Source organism: Bombus impatiens, unplaced genomic scaffold, assembly GCF_000188095.3.
Source record: "Bombus impatiens unplaced genomic scaffold, BIMP_2.2 scf_0685, whole genome shotgun sequence".
Taxonomy (NCBI): domain Eukaryota; kingdom Metazoa; phylum Arthropoda; class Insecta; order Hymenoptera; family Apidae; genus Bombus; species Bombus impatiens.
This window is the reverse complement of record NT_177104.1, coordinates 6,019-26,520: the sequence shown is the minus strand read 5'-3', so window position 1 is coordinate 26,520 and position 20,502 is coordinate 6,019. Positions and strand designations below refer to the sequence as shown.

At 38.4% G+C, this 20,502-nt stretch overlaps 1 protein-coding gene across 3 annotated transcripts in view; it reads left to right on the top strand.

The window, feature by feature from the left end:
* The window catches only part of LOC100743563 (SET domain-containing protein SmydA-8-like), a 57,973-nt gene extending 37,730 nt beyond the window's left edge, over nucleotides 1–20,243 (top strand). For all 3 annotated transcript variants that reach the window (XM_003492364.4, XM_024370259.2, XM_012390058.3), the window contains 3 exons: nucleotides 2,764–3,116; nucleotides 13,805–13,905; nucleotides 19,853–20,243. In XM_003492364.4, the coding sequence (XP_003492412.2) occupies nucleotides 2,764–3,116; nucleotides 13,805–13,905; nucleotides 19,853–19,996 (598 nt within the window). In that variant the 3' untranslated portion in view covers nucleotides 19,997–20,243. The remainder of the gene's footprint in view (nucleotides 1–2,763; nucleotides 3,117–13,804; nucleotides 13,906–19,852) is intronic.
* Nucleotides 20,244–20,502: the final 259 nt, after the last annotated feature.

Genomic DNA, 20,502 nt, shown 5'->3' with positions numbered 1-20,502 from the left:
TTCTATAGTCTCTGCAGAGGAGAAGGGTTCGATAGGAGGGGACATTTGGAAGGGGGTGCGCAGGTATTCGGTGACGTCCGCGGCGGCTTTGGGGGAATGGGGTTTGAATACTTTTGACAAGTGTTCTGCAAACAGGTCGGCTTTTTCTATAGGGCTTCGCGCCCATCCACCTTGCGGACGGCGGATAGGTGGGATTATTTGTGGGGGGCGTGTGAATTTCCTGGAGGCCTTCCATAGTGAGTAGTTGGTGTCGGCTGTGGGGGATAAGCTGGCGAGGTATTTATGGAAACAGTCGTTTTTATAGTTTTTCAAGGTTCTGGATAGCTTTCTAGTTGCATTGTTTAGCTTGCGTTTGTCATCCGGTGTTCTTTGGGTCTGCCATACTCTTCTTAGTCTGCGTTTTTCTGCTATTTTTTTAAGTATGTGTAGGGGGTATTCCTGCTTGCTGTTAGGTGGCTTTGTCGGTGTGGAGGACCTACAGTTCATAACGTCAAAAAGCAGATACATGTAATTGAAAACTACTGAGGTGTTTCAAGGTATAGAAAAACTATAAAGGAATTGAGAAATAGGTATCTAAACTCTGCTGTATAATAATTGTTTCTATAAATCAGCAATAAGGAAACGCCAGTATTTCATTCTAGCTACGTTATTATGCGAAGAAGTTTTCAAATTTGGATAAATATTGTTTCCCACATTTTAAGTTCGCATGCTGAAAAAGGAAGTCCACAAGAAAATAATCTTCAGACATAAGAAAGTCTTCTTATTTGGAAACGTTTATGACATTAATGGACCTAAGTGTTTCGAGACAGCGGTTTCCAACCTTTATGCTACTACGCCTCCCCTGAAAAAAATTTCTTTCCGCGCCTCCCTACCTTTTACTTTTTTAATAGATATAATAATATAAACACATTTTAAATAATAGAAAAAGCTGAAAACTACAATTAACAGAATAATAACAAGATTTTGCTATAACATATACGTGTTTTACGATATGAAGTTTTATTTATTTGTAGATATTATGGTATGAAAATTAATATTTTATTAAGAAATGTTGGTGCCTCCCGTAGCAATACTCCGTGCCTCCCACGTTGGAAACCACTGTCTTCAGGTACAAATAGGATGATTTAACGCAGCTCAAGCTATTAACAAATTTATTTGATATAGCAGTAAAAAAGATATGGAATCCATAAATGAATTAAAAAAGTATTACGTTTATATTATATTGTATTTTTTGTAATTGTTCTTGAATTATACTTTTTGAAAAATGGAACGATAATGATAATAAAACACGCGTGTTCCACCATCCACAAATTCCCTCATTCAAGCAGTCATCACTCCATTAATTTCCTCCATAAATTCGGATAATGGAAATTCTACTGTCCAAAAGAGCTTGTAATTCTAGCTTCTTCATTTAGATTGTTATGAAATAATTTTTGTTGGTATTAATAAATATTATAACGATAATCTTGGAGAAACGCTCCCAGAGGTTATGGCATCTGTTATTGATAAAAAGAACTATTAGCATCAGTGGCGTAAGAGTGGAAATAATGTTCATGTGGCGCACTGTTAACAATAGAAATCCAAAAGTTAAGATCTTTAAACAGAGATTTATTCAATGAAAATAATATCAACAATAATAGTGAAACAATAAATACAATAGTACTAATATAATAAACTAAAATGACAAGTATTTGAATGATTATGATATAATTTTGAAAGTTTGAACACGAAAGTTTATAATATTCTGAAACGTTTTCAATATGTACGATAATTAAGATGCTTAAAATCTATCTTATTAATTAAATTGACTGCACATGTGCAGGCTAGACCGACGAGCTTTGTAGATAAAGCTCAAACGCAGTAAACCCAGTAAGTTTTATTGAGCAACACCGCTACAAAGAAGCTCCGCTCCTCGCTAGATCATTAGACGTAGAATGAACCTTAAATCAACATTAGGTTTAGCTCAGAGCGTGCCCTCGAACTAAAATTATTCCTTCGCTGGCTAATTTAATCAAGTTGATCTGGAGAGCTCTACACAGACAGATAAAACCGGATCAGGTAAATTCTAGGGTTTCGGTGATTAAGCTCTTCGCGAGCTCATTAAACTTAAAGCGAAGCAACCGATTGTGAGTCTCTTGGTTTCTCAAAGATCTAGTCTCTAAGTTGGTTCTTGAAGCCATTAATCGAGGAACTGAATCGAACTACCAGCCCTCTATTTATGCTTGATAGTCGTGATTATGTGGTGCACTCACGTGGATGCGCAGTGTCTGGCCTCGAATATATTTTGTTGCTAATTTTTTACAAAAAAATATAAAAAAACGAACGCTAGCTTATATCAATAATAATCGTGATTAAACCTAAAGAAAAATACATCATTTAAACTAAAATACAATTTTTTATAAATAAAAATAAAAATAACATAAAGTAGTCATTTTTACGTTGATGGTCCAGGAGTGAGGATGTTACTCACTCCGTTACCTAGTACTTTTAAACTAACTCTAAACTGTGGCTTATTTGGAATATGTTGCGAAGAGGCTGATGTCAATAGAATGTCAGATACTTGTAAATAAGAAAAGTTAATTTTACAACAAAAGAGTTGCTTTCAGAATCCATGATAATTACACATTCTCTTGAAAAGTACTATGAGCTTTTAAAGTTTTAAACTCTTTCTCTTTAACACAAAAATACCACGAAAAGTTGGGGAACATTATTTTTCAAATTATTTGTATGCAAGAATGATTTGATCTGTTTACTTCTTTCCAGGAATTGTCCAGGATATATATTACCCAAAACATTTTTTGAACAGGAACATGATTATATATGCAAAATTTGTGAATCAATTGTTCCTTATGTGGAAATTGAAAAAATGTTAGAAGATATTGGTATATACCTTTCAATTATCAAGAAAAATGACATTATTGCATGTAAAGAATTTATAAGTCGTTACAAAAGTACCCTCCACCCAAATCATTTTTACAATATTGATGTAACGATTGCTCTGGCTCAATTGATTGGACAACAAACTGGAGGATTAGCAGCAGTTGAAACAGATCTTCTCATCGAGAAAATAGAATTATGCAAAAAACTGGATAAATTGCTCAAGACACTCGTTCCTGGTAATGTATTTTATTTAAGAAATGATAACTAACGACAATTATTCCATATTACCTTTACTCATTTCTGACGAATTCAACGAGTCCTATGTTTTAAAACTGGCTGATTAACTTTACCACAGATACGCAAAATACTCAAATACAAATACATGATGGTAGGATTTCAAGGAATTCCTGGGAACGTTTTGTTATTTAATTTGTTTACTCGATTAACATTTTCTGATGCCATCGTTGTTATTGTTATAGGCATGTGATGGAGGGATTAGGGTATTTTTTAACAAATTATAATGTATTTAATACAATCGTATACCTGTCCGTCCAATATTTTCACAGAAACCCTCGTATTTCTTTACTTTTTCTTCTGGGTGCGTATTGCGCATTGCCTGAAGCAGTTGAGAATTTCCCTTTTTTTCAAAATATGTAAATATTCGTAGAAACTGCACAGCCTAGAAAGTACCAAATTCTTGTTGGTTAGGCGTCAGGGATCTCCGGGGGATGAGGGTAATTGTACAATTTCCAATTCGTCGTTCTCCACTCTCTCCTCCTCGGGTACCGTGATCATGAGCGCGCGCATAACCTAGGGTTACTTTCGAACTAACTCTTTTAACTTCCTAGCTAGGCCGAAGTTTAACCGAGTACATCATCTCATTTCCCCTCATTTTTAGCCATTCCTTCTCTCAGCACTACGAAACTCTTCTAGGTGTAGTGTACCTCTCTATTTCAAAGTTTTCAAAATATGCCTTTTCTTGATCAGTTCTTTCCCACCCATCTCAATCTCCCACCAGTATATAATGTTTTAGCCTTTAGCTTTGTTCTCTTTCTCCCATGGTTTAGCTACATGTCTTGACCGTAGCTACTTTTTTTGGTTACCGCATAGAATTTTCGAGTACAAAGTATTAATGTTTCCCTTAATTCTTTCCCTCCATAAATAATTAATAAATAATAGCACGTCATTGAGTTCATCTACGCCGTTTTTCCCAGTGGCTCTCGGATTTCACATTGGGTTCTCCTAGTTTGAACCTCCCGGACTTTACGTCAAGGTCGATCGCAAGTGACTTCATTCTAGTGACACCCTACTTATATATTCATCCTCATCCGCAATCAATAATCCTGTGGCTCCCTGGCCTTTTTTTCACGAGGAGGGCAAAATGCATGCATACCCAGTGACCCGCGTCACTGAGTTAAGGGGGACTCAGCAGGTGGAACGCCATACCCACTAAAAACCCCTCGTCTGACCGCTCTTCTTAACGTACAGGTACCAACCCCGGAAGCGCCTTTCAGCATTCTTCAGGATTGACCCTAGGATGTACCCCTCATTCGTTACATCTTTTCAATTATTTCCATTTCTATTGGCTCTTGTTCGTCTTTTTTCTATATCCACCTTCTGCTTTCGTCTCCCCATAATAATTCTTTCGTAGAATGCCTGGAACTTAGTTCAGTTGTCATCTTTATTACCTCTTCAATAATATTTTCCGTCGTTAATGGAGTGCCGACATGGCTCCCCAATTTGGTCCTACCGAAGATCCACCTACGGCAGTGTAACAACGCATGCTCCGTGTCCTCCCTTCTGTGTCGCAATCCCAGCATCTGGAATGAACCTCTTTGCTGGTCGTCTTACGGTACATGTTGAATATCCCGTGTCCGGTCAATAGTTGCATCGTCCAATGATCAATATTTTTTCTTACACTTCTTGAAAGTACAAGCGTCCCCTCTTAGTTTCTTCGTCCAATTGTCATTTCTATAAGAGCTCCATTCTTCCCTCCACTTGTCGTCTATACGTTCTTTCACTGCCCTCATGTTTTCCACGAAATTTGAGGCAATTCCTGCTCTAGGCCGACTCTCACAATGTTCTTGTTGGTAATTCTCCTTTACTTCATATATCTTGGCCCGGAGTTCCGCTTTGTAGTAAATCGGCATTGTGCCCGCCAATACGCACGGCGCTGCATGCGATACAGTGCTGTGGGCTGTAGACGATCTTATGAATGCGGCCCTCTTCAAGATGTTTCTGTTTTTCCTAATCAACAGCGCTTTTGCCCATACCGGGGCCGCATAAGCACCACTGACTCCTATACTCCATAGTAAAGCTTCCTGACTGAACCAGTGGACCCGTTAACGTTAGCTAGCAACGTCCTCAGCGCCCCCATAAATGAATCGGCCTTGTTACAGACTTTCTCAATGTGAGCCCCAAACCTCCTGCAATTATGCAACTGCACCCCAAGGTACCTGATCTCTTTCTTGGTTCTCACTGGATGACCCTCAATCTGGATGTCCATGACATTGTGATTACGTTTCCAGGTGAGCAGATCCTCCGACTTTTCGTGTGCTATCACTAATCCATTGTCGGCACATCACAGTGTCACCACATTCATTGCCTTGTCGAAGCTTACCCCAATCTCCTCCTGGCTAGCCACGTCAAGTATCAGTGCCAGGTCGTCGGCATAGGCGACAGCATTCAAACGAGGGATATCCTGAAGCTCCTTCAGGAGGCCGTTGTATACAAGATTCCATAACAGGAAACCTAATATGGAACCCTGTGGGACACCCGCGTAAACTTTCCTCTCCACTATCTCTCCGCTGTTACGCACTACAATCTTCCTGTCTTCTAGATAGTTGGCTAGAAGACATAAAAGTTTCCGGGGCATCCCTCTTGCTTCATCCTCCAGCAGAATCTTATTTCACTAAGAGTATTGAACGCGTTCTTCATGTTCACCGCTGCGAGCACACATATCCGTTTTTTTCTTCTGGAGCTGTTCGCCAGTTCAACTACCCGGTGCAGCGCGTCCACCGTATTCTTCTCCTCCTGCGAAATCCAAACTGGTTTATATGGAAGGGGTCGAGCCCCAGCCTTTCCTCGACCAAATTCTTGAAGGTGTGTTCCCAGACTTTACTGAGTGCTGGCAACATACTGATTGGCTACGACGATAGTAGTGTGGGGTACCTACCCGGTTTCGGGATAGGTACCACCCTCGCCACCTTCCATATTGCAGGTATCCTTCCACTAACGTTTACTAGATTCCCTCAAATTTTAAAATAACTTTATTTAAATCGGCATCCTTCGACGTATATCTAAACTTTTTGTCTTGCCTTGTCTTTCTCGTTCTAAAATTGTGCAGGACATACGCGTATGGTCTGATGCTATCCACGGTATTTGGTATTCTCTCTCCCACGTTTTTTTTGCCCAGTCTTCTATCCATACTGATCACGTCGATGAAGCTCGTCCTCCCGTTCCTACAGAACGTATAGCTTTCCTTCTTATTGATGGGTACGATACCATTCTTCATCAACATATTCATTAGGCTTGAGGTGTATAAGTCGTGTCCGTGATGAATGTGGCTGGTGGCTGTAGATGTCGCTGCTGGGGGTACTGCTATATTTTCTTCCTATTTAGAATCGTGGAATAAAAATCGGACTCCGGTCGCTGGGATTCGATCTCGCGTTCCGAACGTTCGTAACCTAATGTGCTAACCACTGCGCTACCGTCGTCCGTTAGTTGTTTATGTCGTGTGGCGGTATTTGTGCTGTGGAGTGCCGCCACAGGCTCGTCTCCCTGTGATCAGTTCTCTGGCCGCCCCACGCAGTAGTCCTCGCGTTAAAATCGCCGGCGATCATCACTGAGAAATAACTCCTCCTGTTTGTCCGAATGATGGTCTCCGTTTCCCTTATATATTCGTAAAATTCTTCTAGTTTGACATTGGGGGAATAATACCCCCAAAGCAATACACGTCGCTAGCATTAATGCCCACTAGTCCGTTGCTGGTTGTCACAGTACTTTCATCCCGATATTTTCCTTTGAACAGGGTCGCCCATAACGATGCATCGCCATTGTCATCGGCGTACCAGTAAGCCTGCTGTCGATAAGACTCAGTGATAAAGACCATATCGACTTTAGTTTCGCAGACATACTGGTACATCAGCTCCTGGACCAACCTACACCTATTCAAATTTAAAATTAGGATTATCTTCTAAGTCTATTTCCTCCTCTTATCGTATCCTTCACCGCTGGACATGTCAGTGATCCTGCTACTCGTATCAGGTTGGCTCTTCTCTCCGCCGTACAGAACGCACACCTTGGCTCTTTACTGCAGCCGTTTATAGTGTGATCCCTATCGCCACACCTCCGACATAGCTCCCTCCCTGTATTCAGTACCGTACACCTTGCCTCATTATGTCCCAACATGTGGCATCTATAGCATCTGAGAACATTCAGGATAATTCTGGCTGTTGCTATCATCAATTCTGTCCTAATCCTGATGGTGGACTTCTTACTTGGAATGCTATTCGCTGGAACTACCACCGCCGCCTGCTGGGTTCTCAGCGATTTTATCTGAATCCATATTTCCTCCTTGATGTCCAGCTCTGTGTCCTCCGTCAGCTCCTTCCTGGTAGCGATGGGATCTATATTCTTTATCTCCAAGGTCTCCCTAGTTGATATTTTCATGTCCTTTTTCATGGCCGCCTTTAGTTTCACTGCAACCTCGTCCGCTGATACCTTATTGTTAATTTCAATCAAGATGTGGCCTGCCCTGGTCTTCCTCACACCAGTTGTTTCTCTGAGAACATCTTTCGCTCCCACTACCTCTCTATCTATCCAGTCAGCGTCCTGGCCAACTTTAACCAGGATCGTTTCGCTCCTTTTCCTTGCTACTATATCCCTTTTTTCTTCCACCTTTATTTCTGAGTGTCTCCTCATAGGTCTTACCGGCTACACTCCTAATCCCTCTTCGTCTGTCGATCACCGTTCATTCACCCTCGCTTTCGGCATTTTGTCTATTCCTACCACATGCCTCAGCATATGATAGCTCCTCTTGCCTCGGCTTTGCCCTATTAATCGTTCTTCTTTCCTCCAACAGCGATATTCTCTTCCCTTTTGCCGACTTGGCGACCTCGGTTTGGATGGCTACCGACACGTCACCACGGTATACTTTCTCCTGTTCCTTAGGATTCATCTGGATGGCCACCATTCTCCTGTCATGACGTCCCCTTTTCATTTCGGCGTTGGTGTCAATCCAACACCTCACATTCCTTATTTCCCTTGCATTATCAGCCTTCAAGTTCTCCAGCGTCGGATCACCCTTGCTGGTACCGCTGATTCTCCTCCTCAGTCTCTCCATATTCATTACAAGGAATCACAGACTCTTCGTGAGACTACCAACATCCGTTAGACCTAGCGTCGGACCTCTGCCTTCGTCCGTGGAAGACCCATCCTTCATGGTTCCCTTGTTGTTTCTTTTTACTCCCAACACATTCTTTGTCAGCTCATCCTTCTTCAATCTCTTCCCCTCTCCTCTCCTTCCTCTGGTTCTGTTCGTATCGGGGGTCAGGTAGCTACTTTGATCCATCTCACTATCCTGACCCAACTTCCTCCTTAGTGCTGTCCTTCATTCCGATTAGTCTAATCGAAGCCTCCTCCAATCTCCTCTCCGTGTCACTCTCCAATAGCGCTTGATCCCTGGTCGCTTTTACCGCGTGAGAGGTGGCCCTGGGACTGACCATCCTCTCGTCGTTGTTCACCCAGTCGTGTGATGACCGTCAGAGCGAGCCTGAAGAAGCACTATCCGCAACACCGACGGAGCCTGGGGGCTCCGAAATCCTCTGAGCCGTAACTTTCTTCCTTCTCGTGTGGCTCCCTGACCTAGAATCAGGTACGTTCTCATATCCGTTAGCACACCGCAGCATCATTCCATAGAATCTCCTCGCTGGTCTCTCGCATTGCTCGAAGCCTCGGCTCCGAAGAATTAAAAATAATAATGTTATGTATAAAGTAATGTTATTTTATTTTTAAGATTCTGAGATCATAAATGTTTTCTTAGATGGGACTCTATATTTCTCTATATATCAATTGACCTGATGCTCCCTCCTCCATACAAAAGTGTTAATGTAGTATTTTTATTTAGAAATGCTTAGTTTAAGAGGTATTTCAATTTTAATATCATCAAATTCAGTGTGAAAAACGAAGAAAATATAAACATGGTGCTATTTTATACCCTACCTTGTCTGTCATACGTAAACTACATTTGTATACTACATTGTACACCAAGTAATTTTGGGCCTAAAATGCTTTAATCCTGTTTTATACAGGAAAAAGGTATATAAAAATGAAATATATATATATATATGTCGGGTTCACATTATGATTAGGGCTAGGGGCGTGCAACGAATCTTCATTTGGATTACACATTGTCGTTATGCAATAGAGAAGACATTGACTAGTGCAAATACGATTATTACAGAATTTTACAAGTAACCGTGGTAATTAAATACTCGAGAAGCTAATGACCATGATCCTAGGTTCAATAACGAATCCGCGGTCAACGGGATAACAGAATGCGCTTTGTTCCAAAGCCCAAGTCGTACTCGACTTGCTTGGCTAAGGTACAAGTATTACTAAACTAACTGTTTGTTAAAACGTGGAATGTCCATCGAGCGTAAAGCCGCTAAGTAACTCGCTAATACGACATCACGAGGATGACTTTCCGCCACGATGATGCTGCAGAGGAAAACTATGATGGGGTGTGTCCAAGGACACGAGATCATCGGCTTCGTCGAGGATAGCCTTCGTTCAGAAAGTGAGGGAAAGTGACGTTGTTGTTAATTGGTCAATTTCAATGTTGGTTGTTAAAGAAGACTTCCCCTATCTTCCCGTAGTTGGCACAAAGACTGTTTGTCCGTTTGAAGGACGTTAGTCATCTAAATCTTAAGATTTGTAACGAGTCCTCAGGCTAGCTGAACATGTACTGTGGAGATGCATCGACATCTGGTAATCATCTCGCCCGAAGAATAGGGTCTGTGTGTGGTAAGCCACGGGACAGAAACCGTTGGAATGTTTACTGTCGCGTGCTGCTACAACTATTTCTTTTAAAAAGAGCTATGGAATTACTCCATACCTCTGTTAGGTAAAAACGTTCATCTTTTGACCGCGACTACGTTCGGTGACTGGTTGTCGCCTCGATCCCAAGCTCACTATCATAAATCTCGAACAAATACAATCGGATTGAATGACGACAATTGCTTAATTACGGCTATGGTAGAATCTAGATTAAAGTGTTAAGGGACTTTCCCAAAATTCCAAAGGGAAGGATCCGGTGTCCTTTCATCTCCGACATATATATAGTTCCATCATTAAAAAATTGCGCTGACTTGGAAATTTCATAAAAATGCTCATTTAGCTTGTTACGTCGTGCGACATTCTACCTAGACCAGGCCACACACCGCTGACAGGATGGCAACCAGATGTCCGCACGCCTTCACTGCGTATCTTCAATAGTCTTAAGAGCCGATCATAAATCTTAGGAATTTCTAATGTCTATTATGGAATGTTTTATGGAATGTTTATTACGGAAAGATAGGAGAAGTTCGTTTTTCTCATGTACGATGTTTCACACTAGCAACTTTCTCTCCGGGGCGGTTAACACCCTTCCTCCACCCTTCCACACCAATTCAGAAAATTAACCAATTACCAGAGAAGTCCTTCCCTCACTCTCCCAACAAGAACTTGGTCTTAACAAATCAGCTTTTCTCGCATCATTAGACCCACCCATCGCAAGTGTCCTCCGCTGCATCATCGTTACCGAAAGTCAGTCTTCATACATTTTTTACTTCAACATCTAAGTGTGCGTCGCGTACAACACCTTGTTACTCTAGCTATCAATCGAATTAATTGTACATTTCTGGTTAAGAAGTTGTTGGAATAAACATTAATTATATCTATGTAGTATCGTGGACGAAAAGCCTAAGAGATATCGGGCGAACCACGAACAATGTCGCGAGAGCCGAGGCGCCGTCGGGTCCATCAATGTGCCATCAATGTGTCATCGGTCTTTTCAAGTGCATAGTTTCGTAGAAAAGACCTACGTGACCCTAGCTACGAGCGTCTGCAGAACACGTGTGCGGTGGGCCTAGTAAAAGACAATAGAATGCTACAACGGCCAGAGAGTGCGGGTCGGGAAGCAGCGTGCGGAGTCGAGAAGCAGAGCTTGCGAGTGGCGTTACCGAGAGAGTGTTGATTGCATTTTGTGAAAGTCGAGTCGTATTCTAATCATTTAGTTGTGCTGCTTTCTGTACGTTTGGCGTGAATAGTTCAGGTTGAACAACAATCGTCTTTTCTGTCCAATTAACATCTGTATCATCCATTCCTTTGTAAACATATTATATCACGATATTACATCTATTAATTCAGTGTAAAGTCAATTCAACCACCCCTATTATCGCAACAGAAGTCAGGAGATCGATCATTTCGTGGCGTCGATTATCCAATCTTAACGGGAATTTACGACTCCCGTTGACGTGCTTTCTCGCGATCGCGTCTCCCCGCGAATGGTCGAAACATTGAATAACATTGTCCTAGGAATCTTTTTCATAGGATCTTTAATAGCGGAGATATCCAAGTGCTCTCATTTAAATGCCGTATCTTGTACAGAATGCAATTATATTTAAAAATGGTGATTACTTGCAAAAGTTTGCATTAACGACAAATAATTTGGAAATTTTCGATCATCACCAATTTCAAACCAGTAATAACCGATTTCCATGACCATGAAATGTTTTTCAAGGTCGACATTTTAGACTATTTCATTATACATATGTATAACCGTCGCTCGGCTTTAGTTTCCAAGATATTATGTCATATACTGCTTCTGGCAGGATGTGTTTCGCACTACACACACAGTTCTAGTATTGTTTACTTGCATGTTTTCGTATCTATATTATAACAAGTTATTAAATTTGTTGTTTATTTATGGTTTAATTGGTCACATTTTTATGTAACCTTATCAAACTATTTCATGGAGAGTTGAAACAGGAAGATTTATTCTAGGCCGTCTATGGCAGAATCAAATAAAGAAATCTAATAACTTGTTACTTTGCGAGGAATGAAAGAAAGGAAGACAAAAGGAAAACGCCATGAAACGAGCGCATCGCGTGTGTGTTAAATGAATGAATGTGCAATAAAACAAATTCATTCCTGTTTCAGATGTATAAGAGAAAAGAGCAGTGTACATTAATACTTCTAGCTATTTTGTTACATACAAAATTGTTATTATGTTACATATAATTTTTATATTTAATAAAACGTTACAGATTATTACTTTAACAGTTACAACTATTAGATATGCCTGTAACGCAAGAGTAAAATAAGTTTAGATTCGTATTAAGCTTTAGGTACTGCCGTTAATATTGGGAATATTTCAGCCACAATATTGACAATAAGTGAATATTCGATTATCAAAATTATACTGCCGTCTAAACAGAAACTCAACTAAGTAGCCAATATAATTTGCAAGTTCCATACCGTGGAATGATCGCTATGATTTCCTGCCACATACATTGTATATTTTCTATATGTGCATTACTGTTTTGATTACTATCTGAAATGTAGAGTGTCACAGACCAATAACATACATGTGTAAACAGCAAAATATCACATATAGTATCGAATACTTTTTTACGAGTAACTTGAAAACTAAAGCCGTACTGCAGATATATATGTATGTCGGAGATAAAAGAACATCAGGACCTATCTTTTGAAATTTTTGGGAAGATTGCCAATACTGTAGTTTAGACCTTTCATTATAGCGGTACTTGAATAATAAAACTTAGAAGTAGTTGTTTATGATTTAATCCGATCATGTGTGCCCGAGAATTATGACAATAGGCTTGGGCTCGAAGTGATACAACGGGTCGCTGAACGTAGCCACGGTCACGGGATGGACGTCTTTATCTAACAGAGGTATGGAGTAATTGTATAGCTCTCCTTAAAAATATAATTGACCCGAGGGGTACAGAGAGGTACGGAGAGGAGTATATAGGTGTAGTTCGATTTGGACTGAAGAAGTTAGTGGAGTTCTACTTGTGGACGAGTAAGTGGAATTACACTTGAATTGTGGGCCAGTGAGTTCAGTTCGACTTGGACTTTGGAAGAAAGCACATTGTCTAACCCGTTGACCGTGAATTTGTTATTGAGCCTAAGATCATTGCCATTGGCATCTCGATATATAATTACCAGGGTTACTTGTCCAATTCTGTAATAATCATATTTGCACTAGTCAATGTCTTCTCTATTGCATAACAACAATGTGTAATCCAACTGAAGATTCGTTACACATCCCTAACCCTTATGATAACTCGACATGTATATAGGGAAAAATTGCTCAGAACGTTGACCTTGATGACATATTTCAAGGTCAGTGAAATCGACAAGTTTGTCCGCGTTGTAAATAATTACCAATAATCCTTGTATAGAAGATATGTTGATATTATGATATTACTACTAATATTTCTTCCTTTGCAATTTGATATGATAGGTACAAATATCACTGCATATCACTTATAGCGATACATGATAGGTGTATATAAGCGAAAACAATAAACATGCAATTGATAAACTTTTACAAATTTATCAGAAAGCAAAGCTGTAACGAAAAAACATTATCTTTAATTTTAATTCTATTTTTATTTCAAATATAACTGTAGTATGCTTTCTTAAAAATCGTCAATTGCATAAAACAATAAAAATCGGCAATTTCAAAAATTGATACAGTTGCCTAGGTATGTATGTGCGAAATAAGCACGATCCTATCTGCAATCAAATCAATTAGTACGCTTATTTACGTCATGCTTTACTTTGCGATTTCATTGTATCTCATCCACGTGGTACGGATAATAATAGTACGCATAATTTGAGCTCTTTGTTTCAGCTGAAAATCGAATTCGAGGTCTGATTCTTTTCGAATTACATGCAGCCCACGCAGACCTTAGTAGGAGGCATACAGAAATGGAGATTTTAGTGCCATTATTGGTAAGATGAAATATCAAATTTAACACGTACTTAAATAATACTACATATTTAAATAATAATATGTATAACACAAACACAAAAAATTACCATCTTTGATAAAATTACAATACAGATGCCTGGTTAGAAATTTTAATGGGGTATTTTTAATTTCTTCATTGATATGAACAATGGAAAAACACAATGAGCTTGAAAGAGATAAAGACCATCTAGAAAAAGGGGACAAAAGTCAAGAGCTTCAAAAAGTTAATAATTTATGAGGACGTATTGTAATTTAAATGTAACTTCTTTATTATGATATGTGCATTATGATATGGTATGTGTAGTTTATGAAATATTGATTTCGATGAAAAGCATGCAAATTGTACTCTTACGCTGATGAGGTGTAATTGCGAAAAAAGTTGTAAAACTCCCTTTTTACAACAGTTTTATCTGGGTCTGTAGTGAAAATTTAAATAATACGTTTACTGCCACGTGCATGCTGAATATTTCGCTAAAATCGGTTGATACAGAAAAAAGTGATAGGCATTAGAAAAATGTAAGAATCATTAGATTTGTTACAATTACAGGTCAAAAATTGTGACAATTTTTCACAATTTTTTTCATTGTTTCTAACTCGTAGCAACATTAATCGATTTCGATGGAAATGTAGTCACGATTACGAAAGCTTCTGCAAAATCGGAGTCTATCGTCAAAGTTTAAAGACTTTACACTGTTTCCGGACCTAGGACATGTGCTGCTTAGCACACAACACACAAGCACACAACAGACCACAGATCGGAAACACCACGAACAGCCGCGTCTCCAAGTCCACCTCCCAGTGACAGACGAACACATAACCAATGACGCCGACGATCGACGACTCCGTTGATGACCGAACATATCAGACCAATAGCATCCGAATTATTATCCAATGATCTAGTCATCACAGCGTAGATTAACGTTTTGAATGATAAACAGCAACCAATCCGTTGTCGAGCGTTGCTGGACATCGGATCTAGTATGAATTTCATTACTGAGGAATTAGCAAAATCGCTAAAGATAAGGCAAAACAGTCTTAATAAACTCTCAAGATTAGAAAGGTTATGGAACTATGTTCTTGGTAAAATAAATTTCTCTAATTTTTAAAATTCTTTGTAGAAATGATTCACACAAGATATGACTTTATAAACACAAAAATACCGCTATACATCCTTCCTTGTCTTTCATACGTTAAATTTTACAAATTAAAGCTAAAGTACCTATTAAATTATGTAAGAGTTTTTCGACATAAATAAGTTAATATCTTTTTATGGGAAATAATAAGATAGATCGATTAATGTATTAAAAGATATATGGTTGACCTTAAAACCTATCCCGCTACTGGAACAATAATTTCAGTTAAACAAAACATTCTGTATACGTATATACAATTTTCTTCCCTACAACTTGTACAAGATAAGCTGCTGTCCATGTATCGTTCGATTCGAAAATTCCTGCACAGTCCGCTACTTAGATTGACCTACTTGTTGAGAAACGTTAAGTTGGTATAATCGTTAGTTCCTACAAGCTAAGTTGGTACGACTCCTAACGACGCTCTTTTGTCTTAGGAGTCGACCACGTGTTAATTATCTGAGTGTATCCGATGTGTTCAGACGTTTTGTACGAGGTGGTGAAATATAGAAAGTAAAATTCAATCTGTGTGAATCTATTAAATATCAACTCCAAAACTATATTTAATAACACTACTTTCGTTCATGTAAAGAGGTTTGTTCGCGCACAGGGATGTTTCAGCTAGTTTCTAACTGACAATAACTAAAAAACAAAGAAAACGCAATTTTTTATTCTTGATTTTCATCTTATTTTAGCTTCAAGAATCACTTTAAATTTTGTTATAACTGTAGCCAAACACCCTTTTTAAATATATAATATTATATAGAACATCCGTTTATATATAGTGCTATGTACAATAGGATAATCTTTATATCTTTACTTCCAAATTTTGTTGTCACACCATCTAAAATTACTACATTTGAGAAAATAACATTTATAAAATTTAAGTTAATGTTTTGATATTCTTTACTTCACGTTAATTTTCGGCATATTCGTGTCCTCTCATTCTACATATATTTCATATATATTTTAATAAGTAATTTGTAAACATTTTTTTAATAAAATAAATATTTATGGGTATTTTGACAGAAACGTAAAAGTACACTTACTTAAATAATACAAGTATGTATTTGTTGAATATTGGTGTTATCGAGGAGGAAGTCCGACGAAATTGTGTTCAAATAATTCGTAAAACAATTGTTAAGCAACGAAAAATAAAACACTAACTCTTGTCCGTAACCTGGCGATCATACCACCAACATGGCTAATGAGAGAAAGCAAACTGACATTTCAATACGAGATCTTGTTACAAAATTATATTCAGAAGGTAAATCCTTTCTTAAAGTGTGGGAAGTGGTCGGTAGAACTCACTCTAAATATACAAAAATTCATAAAGAAATGTCCGAAGAAGAACACGAAGAATTTCCGTCCGAGAACAAATGTGCGAAATATATGGAAAAAAATCTCCATTGAAACATGTTTAGTTTTATAGCGGACTGTATAAAGATTGGAGTCTATGCTGAGAAGAACACATAGGTTTGTGCGAGAAGAGCAAAATGATTCACGATCCTGGTCGAATCGAATGAATTTTATTCGGAACACAACGCCATTGGTAACACGATGTGATGGGTGTGATTATTTACATATGATATAATGATATCGTTCGCATAACTTATAATAAATGCACACGTTGCGGAACGCTAAATTCTTTGCATAAAGAACGCAATTACCGATCCCGGGAAGATACAAATGGTAGAAAGGGACTTCGGTAATCGTAATACTTTTCTTGTCTTAACTTCGGTCGTTCTTGTTTCTATTCTTTTCGGTAATATCCTATAATTAAGTAATTATAGTTTTAACGCGAGCGGTAAGGGATTGGAGCGTTTATAATTACCCATGATGTCATCATCGACGACAAATCAATGTCTGAGAAAAGAAAGTATATTAAGAAAAGAGGAGTACAGTCGCAGAAAAGTACAGAAAAAACTATGGTAATTATTTACAGAAGGTTACACCTTATCGATTTCGGTGACCTTGAGATATGTTGTCGTTCTAAACAACTTTTCCGCATATATTATCGTCGCTCGGTCTTAAGTTTAGAGATATTCACAAAAAAAATCAATTAAAATTTGATTTCGATTACAATAATCTCGGTTTTTCTTAAAATTCTTCATCGTCTATGTCGCTTCATTCTTATTCCTCTTTTTCGGCATACTTTTCATTTCTCTCATTTCTGAATGTCACATTTCATTCCGGATCGTATTAAGATTTATTCTATAGTTATATCAGACGTAATCCCCGATCAAAATTTATTTAACCGCCGAGCCGTGAAAAATCTTTTGCTTGAAAACTTTTCAACATGGAGTATGTCCGTGTTTTTTGCTACTGCATGTCTTGCAAATATAATTGGCAAGGCTTTATATAAAGGTAGTAACCACTGACATGAAAATGCGGGCTCATTCTTCTTAAAGCGCCGAAATGTAATTTCCAGTTACCGCTTCTTTCAGCCTCATTGAAGTGCTTTATTATTGTAATCATATCGAAATATTGTATCCATAATTTAGTTGTCATTTCATTTTCAAATTTTAAGATAACATGAAAATTTTGAGACAACATTCTGAAAATCTGTATCTGTGATGTTATCTTGCGGACCGCTTGTTGCGAGTTATCAACTAAAGAGCGACTAACGCGCAAGGTAGAGGAGGTTTAATAAATCGAGTGTTAGTGTAATTTGGCACTTTATTTGCACTTGCTGTATTAAAGTAAAGTTTGATGTTCCGAACACGACGGTTGTAAAGTTTTGTTGAGAGTGAAGTATTTCACCCACACGGTACGACGCTCTGTTGACTGTCCTAGTATGTCGCTGATTCCCTCCATCAGCCGTTGGGCCTCCTCCATCCATCATGCCTTCCCGACCGGGGGTTTTCCCTGGAATTTCTTCCTGACCTCTGAATCATCAGACTTAGAGCTCGGGGAGGACAGGTAATCCGAAATTTCCCAAAGAGATAGGTGCTATCCGAGCCATAAACGGACGGCCACTCAAAATCTCAAATACCGTTTCAAAGATCATGTAAAGTTTTCGAAAACCTTGATCTCATCGTCTGTAATTTGAAAAGAAGCTAAAATCATTTCTGATAAGGCTAAGTATGTGGCCTATTACTGCTCTTATAAACATGAATATGTAGCGGCACATGAGTCATAGGACGATTCGAATCGGGAGTGACTCATATTGTTGTGCGTTATAGTATCAACGCTGTTTTGATTTGCGAGGTTTAAGAATAAACAAACTACGGGCAAAAACATTATCGCCGTTATGAATAATTGTCAACTGGAACCACATATGATCTTCTGTAAATCCACCGGACAATATAAATAGACGGACATCCTCTCTAGGGAAAGGAGTCTTTAGAGCGAATCAGTATAGCGAAGAATATAACTAGCACCATAGCGAGTCATACGATAGAATCAAGTGAGCGACGGTTACAACCGACATACACTATCTCTGTACTTGTACTTAAAATGATCTTAATATAATTAACTATTACATTTTTACCACTCATCTCTTTAATAAATTAACACGTTAATACGACCTCAAATATTTAAAATTTTATCCAAGTTGACTGCCGTACGTTGCAAAGTTCGTTACAAAAAGTTGTGGCGGATGAAAAGAGAGTTCTGCGTTTCGTCCCGGGACTACTGGTGGACTCGTCAGTAAGGCTATGCCCGGTAGTCCCTGCCTTAGACGTCTCGCTAGGTGCGGTATTTGTATCAATCGCTCGTATATTCGACCGCTAGCGAGTTAAACAGACTCGTTGTCGTCGTAGCCCTCTAGTGTTGGCGGTTGGTACCAGCGGGTCGCCCGGGAAGTGTTGCGCCGCGTTGATGTCTCGACCTGTCTGCGTCCTATTGATACCGATCCGCCACAAAGTTGTATAGTATTCAATTGTTCGAGGATATTTGTCTACTTATTCGACTATTTCGTAACGAATGTAATAAGTGTAGAATATTGTACTTATTAATCATTTTGAAGATACTGTCGTCGCAGAGCAATTTTCTATAAAAATTTGGAGTATAACAACTTGTAAGTACTATTTTTATAAACAAAATAACTAATAAATAATTGATCATTTTTAAGATCATGGATCCGCACGTGAAAAATTACGTTATCTGCGATAAGTTGTTGACTCGTGGACTCTGAAAACTACTAGTCAAAAATAGTCAATAAGGAATTTTTTATAATATTACTAATCAGTAGATTCAACACCATTAGTCTTTGTTAAATATATAGTATATTTGTATTGTAAGTGCGAGGGAGAGAGAACGTAGAGCGAAAACACAAACAAGTATGTATCCCCTCCCTAGTATTAGAATACTAGAATATTAGAATATTCACATAACTCTGCTCGCCGCGTGGGCTACTCGCCGGAGGCCAATGGCACGAGATTTCACACTGCACTTCTCTCTTTTTTCTCAACGGAGTCCTAGGCCATCATGCAACACTATCATACATACTATGGAGGGGATACATATTATACTTGTGTATCGTTTCTCTCTACGTTTCCTCACTCTACACGTACAATACAAATATACCATATATTCAACATATTTAATCTACAAAACACATTTTTTGTATTGTTTTCGGTCGCCCTTGTTTCTATTCCTTTCGATAATATACGCGTGTTTTAATGGTAATTATAGTTCTAACGCGAGCGGTAAGGGGCTGAAGCATTTTTTACATAATACGATAATTATACAATATTAACAGACAATTATATAAACTGTGAACAAAAATTTCTGCCATCATTTATTTGCACTTTACATTAACAAATATTTGACGGTTTGTTTTTTTTTTTTGCAGCAGGAGTCAAAGAAGTATTTAGTTGATGGCTATCAATTGCTGAAGTATGAACCAAAAATTCTACCGGAAGGAAAAATAGCTCAACACGCAGAACAAAATTTCCACGAAATAAATAAGCTCTTAAAACGATTCAATGTAACATAAACTTTATCAGTACGTAGTTTGCTCAGTAAGTTCTACATTTGGGAGTAAATATTAAACGAAAAACAAAACTGTATATATACATAGCCTTCGTAAGCAAACAAACATATTGAAATAAATTTGTTAAAAAAATTTTAATAAGTACAATTACAAGCGGTAGTTATCATGTATTAGCATTCTTTGATTGAGGGGTTCATTTTTAGCGCATGTTAGAAAAATTAACACATGGAATCAATGATATAATTTATATTAATGTAATATCGTGATATGATATATTTACAAGGAATGGATGATACAGATGTTAATCGGACAGAAAAAGACGATTGTTGTTCAATCTGAACTATTCACACCAAACATACAGAAAACAGCACAACTAAATAATTAGATACCGACTCGACTTTCACAAAATGCAATTAACACTCTCTCGGTAACGCCACTCGCAAACTCTGTTTCTCGACTCGCACGCTGCTTCTCGACTCGCACTCTGCTTCTTGACCCGCTCTCTGGCC